Here is an 8,606-nt window from a genome sequence, read left to right on the forward strand (position 1 = left end):
CTTATTCACGCTTCAGTTTCTTCGAAGTCTTGTTCTTGCTTTTCGGTTTTGGTAGCATGCCCCCAGCGCATTCGTTATGAGCGCTGACGATGGTCGGTGCCAAGCACTCCTTGTTTGATCCAGGTTGCGCACCTACGCTATCGGTTCCTTCTGAGATCTTGGTTTGGGCCTCACCTTTTGGCAGCATGCTCTCAGCACATCCATGGGGAGTGTTGATGATAGGCGGTGACATGACCTCCTCCTTCGGACCGGGCCTTCACTGTCGGTCCCTTTAGATACCTGGCTCAAAATTTAAAAGAAACACTTTTTTTAGTGTGCATAAAAGATTTTTTTTTAGAAAAAGTAGTTTGTTTCGTTAAAAAAAAATACTTTGAACGAGTTTCATTTTTGGCAGCTGTTGCTGGCCAGGATTATAATCATGTAACTATCCAGTATTGAGTACAGGATTAATCCTGGATTCTAAAATCATACCATAACTGAGTACCCCTATGGGGAAGATACGGAAAGATACGTCGAGGACGAAGAAGATACGTCTCGTGGGGTCACGGTTGCACACAGGATTTTACCAGGATTTAATCATGTTATAATACTGCTCCATGATTTATACATGATGATCATGGAAAAATCATGCTTTTACCTGTTGAAAAACTCACAAGTACTTTGAAGATGCCTCATCAACTAGCCATTAGATTTGTTTTGCAAACGTGCGTGTTACGGCATGAAAAGCAAAGCTACATGTATTAATCTTGCCAATTTATTGCGAACCTACAGCGAAACTTGAGTCGGCGGCACTTCCTCTTCTTCGTTGCGCTGCTGTGTTATGGTAGGCGCTGGTGGTTTCTCCTCCATCTCTTCATCTTCAAGATTTCCACCTACAGCTTGCACGGGTTGAATTGGGAGCAAGCGACCCGTGAGCAGGTAGTAAAACAGTTCAAAGCGACGCCTTGGTAGGGTGAACTTGCTCATATCCAGTGCGGGCACGGGCGTACCTTGACGAATAAACATCCAAGCGACGTAAACCCCACAGCTAGATCCATCGAACTGGAGCGGATTATTTTGCGAGACGACGTCGTAGTCGCTCAACCCGCTGATCTTGAGATAGTTTGCTATAGCTAGTGCGGAGTTTCTGTACGGGCCTTGGTTCAGCGGATCGTAGAAGAAGATACGCTTGGCTTGGACCTTAATTACTATACAGCACCAATGATAGTTCATAAAATTCAGCGGGAGAAACACTGTATCGACTCCAGACTCCGCTACTTGCGTGGAAATACGATTCCGAACGATAGAATCCACAAGCATCTCGTCGGTGTTACGGGTCCGCTTCTTTGTGGTCTCTGCACGTACGAAACCAGCAAATCTGCACGACGGGAAGTCAGTGACCAAGCGTTCACATACTGCTCGAATAGCTGCATCGGATAGCCAAATTCCAGGGACAGCTCTATACAAGAGCGAGTACTGATAGTCTTCAAGCTGAGGCAGTCCAGGGATTAGCCTGTACGGAAAGGTCGCTTCAACATCATCTGCCACCTTCCTAACCAAATCGTGATACCCAGCGGGTAGAGATGGAAGTCCACCTTCCAGTAGCCACTTGTGCGCGTCGACACCGAGCTGAACAGTATCCTTCAAGTTTTGAACCCTTTTGAACAGCTCGATTTGGGCACGCAAAAAGGTTCCAATCCCTTTAATGTGCACGCACTCAGTCAATCGCTCAGTCTGCGATTTTTTCTTGGTCCGGTCTTCATCCACAGAGATGGCGCTTGATTGAGTGTTCGCCAGCGGCAACACCTTCATACACGCATCCATGAGTTTCGGCGGTAAAATGTAGAAAGCATCCATGATTAAAACAGGATTCTTGAGCATCTTGAATTGAGGTTTCTTGAGGTCTGCCCCGTTGTGTTTGACCATAACTCCAGATAATCTTCGCTGTGTCTCGGAGAGTGTGGGTTCTTCAGTCAGCAAAGCAGCCAACAACGCTTCCAACGTGACTTCTCCAGCAGTTTTGCGACCCTTTTCCATAGCTTCAAACCACTGTCGATCCACTTTTTCGCTCACAACTGTCTTAGACTTGTCTTTTTTGGGCCTGCCCACCTTTCTAGTCTTTGGATTAAGACGAATCTTCACCTTAGACTCTACGCCTATGCTCTCTTCGTCTTCATTCGACCCTGTATCGTCATCTCCGCTGCTGCTGATCTCGAATTCCGCCTTGATAGCCGCATCATCGAACTGTGCTCCACGTGCAGGATTAGAATCAGATTGAATACCCTCACGCGCGTCATCTGCGTCATCTGCCTGTGTATTAGCGATCTTCCTTTGTCTAACGTTCCGCCATTGGCTCAAGATGAATTCCAGCATTGTGTTAAACTCGTCCTCATCATCGATATCAGCAAGTTCATTGGCGATCAAGTGAGTCGCTCTGACAGCTTCTCGATAACGCTCTGCTTGAGAACGCAAAGGCTTCGGCTCAGGCCTGGTTCCAGCGCCGCGAAACTGATCGTAGGCAAACTGACGCACCTTCTTAAGTTGTTTGGTAGGAGTAGTCCATCTACAAGAAAATCATGGATTAATCATGGGTAAATCCTGGACAAATCCTGAACATTACAAATCTCTCGTGAGTACAATTCCAAGGAATCAAAGGCCCCGCCACTCCCTCCTTCTTCCTATATGCGATCGCATGACGGCACGGTAGACTCATTGAGATAGAAAACTCGCAATCGCAACACCAGTCATCCAAACGCAGAGTATAATGACGCGTAGACCCCCAGACTTCCACAATGTCGTCATCTTGAGAGACCGCCGTGAATGTCTTGAAGTGTGGTAAGTTCTGCCACCGATACATCACCCACCGGTCTTGGCAGCTATTCCAGTTCTTGTCGAAATATTCCCAGAACCCCTGAATACCAATTCTTTCGCACAACCCCTTCAAAGACGCGCAAGTTTCATCGTAGTTCTCCTCGGATCGTGCGTACACCATCTTGTGGACAAGCGCATCCACCTGACTAGCGTCCTCTCCAGAAATTTTTCCAAAGTCGGGTTTCGACCGCATCTCCTTCAAGTACTTTATCACATGGAAGTGACAAATGAGGAGGCGAGCTTCAGGGAAATTGGTCTCAAGCACCCGGATCTCATTGAGATCCTTATCCACTACAATAACGCGAAGCTGATCAATCTTGGTAGGATTCGACCGTTTGAAATGAGCTATAGCCCTTTCCATATGCCAGTCTCCATTAGGTTTGATTAACGACTGCTGTACCACACAACCTTCACCAAATTCATTCACACTCATGAAGGTCAGCAGCTGATAGTTGTATCTGCAAAATAATCATGTTAAAATCATGGACGAATCCTGCTAAAATCCTGTATAACGTACAACCACATACCTGTTCGTCTTATGGCTGCAGTCCACCATCAAAAGCTCGCTGAAACGCCCGAACATCCTCCGCATGTGGGCTGTGGTCAACGAAATGACTCCAGTTTCTCCAGATTCAGTTTCAGCAACAAATGACACGTTCTCGGGATCTGCAGCCGAAAACACAGCAATCTCTCTCGCCGTGGCGTCATTGTCATCTACCGACGCAACACTGGATGCATGCTCACGCACCAAATTGTCGACGTCGACCTGGATCACATTCTGATCGTGGTCCAAGAGGTAGTCGTAGATCCTAGACCTTTTAGCACCACCAGCCAACATGCCATCCACACGTGCACCCACTAGAGGGTTCGTAACTCCACGAGAAGTAGGATAGGTCGCATAAGCAGCCGCACTGACCCTGTGGTTGTGCTTGAAGCAGCCGTTCTTCACTTGCAGCTCCCCACGAGACAGGTTCCACTGCACTACGAAGCGAAAAGGACAGTCAGTGAGCGGGATATGTTGGCGCGGTCGACTGCCTTCGCCACGTGACTTCCTCTTTTTCCAGCCGTGCGTACATATGTACGTACGTTGATACGGATCGAATTGATCAGGTACCAGCTGAGAATCATCAGCGCCCTTCTTGGTTCGTCGCAAACGTTTGTTACGCTCCGAACGCGACATAGTCTCCTTTACAGGTAAGACTTGCATCGTTCGATCGCAATAGAGAGTAAAGTATGACTGCCATGCGTCCTAATTGGGATGCCAAACCGCAGGCGGCTCCACGTGCACCAATTCGTCCCCACTAGCGTCATCTGTGCCTTCAGCGTCATCGCTCGAGCCGCCACTATCACTGTCTTGATCGTCCCCCACGCCTTCTTCGGTTTTCTCCACTTCACCGCCTCCACTCATCCCTCCACGATGGTTTCCAGTCTCCAATGCACCATCACCACTATTCGAAAGCTCCATGGAAACTCCAGTCATCTCCGAGAGGCCGGGGCCACGCCGTGGCCGCGATGACGCTCGCGTACGAGAAGTCGCACCACACCTGCTGCTCGTAGCTCCTTCGCCGCTGCTATTTTCAGTGCGTCCGTCCCCGTCGATTCCTCCCCCGCCGCTCATGACACGTTTCATCCTCGACACCAAAACCGAAATGAAAACCCAAATCTCCCTCATTCGGAATTAAGAGAAATCGGAAATAGCAGGGTTGAAAAGTAAAGTTTAATTTCAAAATCCTGGAAGCATGCAGGATTGCGATCCTGTACATTTCCATAATTATAATCATGGCCGGCAACGGTTCCCTTCATTTTTTGGCGTTGTTACGGTATGCACTTCATTAATATCGACAAATATTATAATATTAAATATTAAGTATCCAAATATCCAGAGCTTCCCCGGCGCATCACGGCATTAGTTTTAGAAGTATATCATATTCTTCTAAAAACATTAGATTTTGACTTTTCGCTGGAGTTAGTGGCGGTATGTAAGTGCTGCTTGACCGTCAGGCTGACAGTCTCTCCTTCGGGTGATGCCGATTTGATATGCATGAAATCTGGTCACGCCTTCATCAAATCAAAACGCTGTATTTGCTGAAGTGCTCGTATAATACGACCAGCACCGAACGAATGCCGCATCCAGCATTACGACAGCGCTATTTTGCTTCGAATCGACGACAAATACTGAGAATAGTGCCAAGAAGGTCGCAGTAAGCGTCAGCCGCGATCAGTTCAATTTGTACACGATTTTAACAACAACACTGACTCCGCCATTTTACTCACTGCAAATCTACTGGTCTGAGAGATGGGGGATCTTTGTGATATCTAATAGATAGATATTATCTATATCTACTTACATACCAACACGAGCGATCACCACCGTGAAGTCATCCTATGAACGCGATAGACGAATCGTACTCGGATACAACGAAGCTTCACGCTTGCAGGCTTGAGCTTATAACTCATCAACTTACAGAACGTGAACTCCCCGGTTCACCATTGGGTGGAAACAAAGAGCTATTAGTTTAAAATTAATGTAAATTTGGCTAACAACGGGTACTGTAATTGGTACACGACTTCCAAGTGACAATGCCAAGTTGACGTGGTCTCACGGAGAGCAGAAACAACAACAATTGGGTTGAACTCGTTCTCGAACAGCATGTTTGAGCAATGCACTAATTTGGTAGTGTGCCTGCTTGACGATGAACTCCAACACTCCAAAACTCGTAGTTATTAATAATGCAACGATGCCGCGCTTCGTAACCAGTACGGTATTATAGCTTGGCTTATGTATGCTTCACTGGAGTGGTTGCAATGTTCTCGAGCTACGGAGCTCCACCGTCTCTCCATGGATACATGGACGCAAATCTGTAGGATGTCACTTCAACTCATTTAGGACTCCTAAATTAGGGTGTGTGGAGGCTGAGCCACTGGAGCAGAGAGAGAGAGAGAGTGTAAACTGCTTAGCATTGGTGAGAAACTTGCACATCATGATCAATCCCTATAACCCTTTTTACGATGCCATGTTCGTTGAATCAAGGATATTTCGTGATGATGTACTTTGCGCCCGGATCATGTATTCTTGTTCAGACCGTTTACGGCCAAACTGCATACTTTGAAGTAAATGATAAACCACCAAACTGCACAAGTGATGTCGGCAGTAGCAGTAGACTTAACCGTAGATTTTATAGATCAGTGCTTTTAGACCGATAAAAAAAGTCACCAATTTCTTAACAATACCAAACGGAGCAAAATCGTGGTGGATTTTGGACAACACAAATCTGGCGGTCATGCCAACTCTTTCTACAGCCTTAGTTTACCTCGTCTCATTAACTGTACGTACACGTTGTGTCCCCCTCCGTAATCTACTACATGAACCTAAATTATGAAGAAACATAAGGAATTCGACCGGCTTTACTGGTGCCAGATGATCTCAAGTTCCGGCTCAATTCCCGGTGGTTACGCTATGCTACGCTCCACCGTGGAGCATATCCTACCAATCTGCTCCGAACAGCAAAATATTTGCTCTTTTCGCGCATGAACGCGTCTTGGCAACTTGGCAGTGCCAAGACGCGATGCTGCCGGTACTGTATGTTCAAAGCACAACGAAATCTTAAGGTTGCATGAGCCGAGCCAAGTTTTTCGCAGTTAGCGGCGCAACCAGCCTTCACCATTCGATCCCATTCCGCAATTTGCACACCGCTGTCAAGACGGACCTCGACTCTACTGTAGAGTTCAGTACATATCATCCAAGTCATGGCTCTCGCTCGCGTCTCCGCCGTTGCTTCGGCCTTGTTAGCGCTCCAAATTGACTCCAGTGCTGCTGACCTTGTCACCTATGATTGGCGCGTTACGTCCCTCTCCAACGAATACGACGGTGTCTTCATTCATTCTCTCGGAATCAACGACAAACCTGCCGACCAAGCCGTTATTGACGTGGAGTTGGGCCAGGAGGTCGAGGTTCGTGTGACGAACGAGATCGATGAGCCCACGTGTCTGCACTGGCACGGACTGAAGCAACTTGGCACCCAAGAGATGGACGGCACGTCCGAAATCACCCAGTGCCACATCGCTCCGAACGCCACTGCGATCTACCGCTTCTTGCCTGACAAGGCTGGCACGTTCTGGTGGCACAGCCATCACAAGGCGCAGTACGCGTTTGGTCTCCGCGGCCCTCTGGTTGTTCACGCCCCTGCGAATCAACAACAGGAATGGCAGAAGGACATCGACGGGGAGTACACGATCCAAATGGCCGATCTGTACCACCGACCCCCGCAGCCTACGCGCATGTGGGATAACATCCTCATCAACAACCGTGGTCGCTATAACTGCAGTGCCGCGTATCATCACAACTTCACGCAATGTACTGACGACCAGCACCTCTCGAAGTTCCACTTCCAGGCTGGAAACAAGTACCTTCTGCGTCTTATCAACATGGCTGCCCTGTCTCCGATCGTGTTCAGCATCGATGACCACGAGTTCCGTGTCGTTGCTGCTGACGGTGACAACCTCCAGCCTTCGGAGCTCATCAACTCTGTGACTTTGAATGCCGGTCAGCGCTATGACATTGTGGTGGAAGCGAAATCGTCTTCCGACCAGAACGCGATTGGCTCTTTCTGGATGCGTGCTAATGGACTTCACGGTCTTCCGTGGACACGAGGAAACGCTACCATCGCTGGTGAGGGTTACACGTATGAAGGTCTTGCAGTGATCTCCTACGATGCCGAGAACTACGCCGATCCGACGTCACAGAAGCAATTGAACCTGACAACTGTGGGCGAATTCGACTTCTTGCCTCTGATTCCGATCGCTCTTCCTGAAGTTGCTTCGGACCGTGCTGTCCTACAGTTCAAGATGCAAGACGGTCTTGGTCACTTCGCTATCGACGGTGGCGAGTTCCACCACTTTGTGCACCCGGAAGAGCCGCCGCTCTTCTCGATCGCTAGCGGCATGAAGACTGAGCAGCTTCCGGCTAATGCTAACGCCCGCAAGATCGAGTTTGGTAAGCACATTGAGGTGGTGCTGGTCAACGTTAAGGACGAGCAGCACCCGTTCCACATGCACACGCACTCACCCTGGGTCGTAGGCAGCGGTGTGGCGTCGATTGAGCAGATCCGAAACAACCAGCTACCGCCCCTCAAACTGCTTAACCCGATGACGCGCGACGTGTACACTGTCCCGCCCTGCACTTCGGATGGCAAGGGTGGGTGTCTGGACGCCGGATACCTGGTGCTGCGTTTCACGGCAGACAACCCTGGTGTGTGGATTTTCCACTGCCACATCGATTGGCACCTGGAAGCTGGTCTATCCATGATTCTGGTAGAGGGCGAGGAAGAGCTTCAGCAGAAGGGTGTTAGCGCCTTCTCCAACACCATTCTTAGCGTTTGCGGCAGTAACAGCAAGTTCTCGCCGTCAAATTCGACCATTCACGCTTTGTAGGCGAGATAAGGTGAAATATACATTTACTACTAAGCAACAATTTTTCTTATGGGGGAAAACTAAGCGTTCGGAGCATATCCAAATGTGGAAATAGGTCGAGTAAAAATGCATCAAAATACATGAATTATTTTAACTCTGACCTACATTATTTGATAGTAGTAGTATCAAATGCAGAATCATATCAAAATTGATTTTTTCCTCTTGTATGTGTGTGAGTGGGAGAACTACTAGTAGTATTAATATATAGTAGTAGCGTACTGCTTACTTGTGTGTCTCCACTGTACAGGCATTATAACATTAGAAGAGGGCATTTTTTTAGGGGGGGG

General features: G+C 48.2%; 2 protein-coding genes across 2 annotated transcripts; one reads left to right on the plus strand and one right to left on the minus strand.

Annotated features, from left to right (window-relative positions):
* Positions 1 to 765: 765 nt before the first annotated feature.
* PPTG_11304 (hypothetical protein) lies at positions 766 to 4,468 on the minus strand (the record flags this gene model as incomplete). Its single annotated transcript, XM_008906593.1, has 4 exons — positions 766 to 2,542; positions 2,595 to 3,308; positions 3,378 to 4,036; positions 4,118 to 4,468. The coding sequence occupies 4 exons, from the start codon at positions 4,466 to 4,468 to the stop codon at positions 766 to 768; spliced, it is 3,501 nt and encodes a 1,166-aa protein (XP_008904841.1).
* A 2,129-nt stretch (positions 4,469 to 6,597) lies between these two features.
* Positions 6,598 to 8,280, plus strand: PPTG_11305 (hypothetical protein; the record flags this gene model as incomplete). The annotated part of the gene is made up of 1 exon (XM_008906594.1): positions 6,598 to 8,280. One exon carries the CDS (start codon positions 6,598 to 6,600, stop codon positions 8,278 to 8,280), a length of 1,683 nt encoding a protein of 560 aa, XP_008904842.1.
* Positions 8,281 to 8,606: the final 326 nt, after the last annotated feature.

Source organism: Phytophthora parasitica (assembly GCF_000247585.1).
Source record: "Phytophthora parasitica INRA-310 unplaced genomic scaffold supercont2.24, whole genome shotgun sequence".
Taxonomy (NCBI): Eukaryota; Oomycota; class Peronosporomycetes; order Peronosporales; family Peronosporaceae; genus Phytophthora; species Phytophthora nicotianae.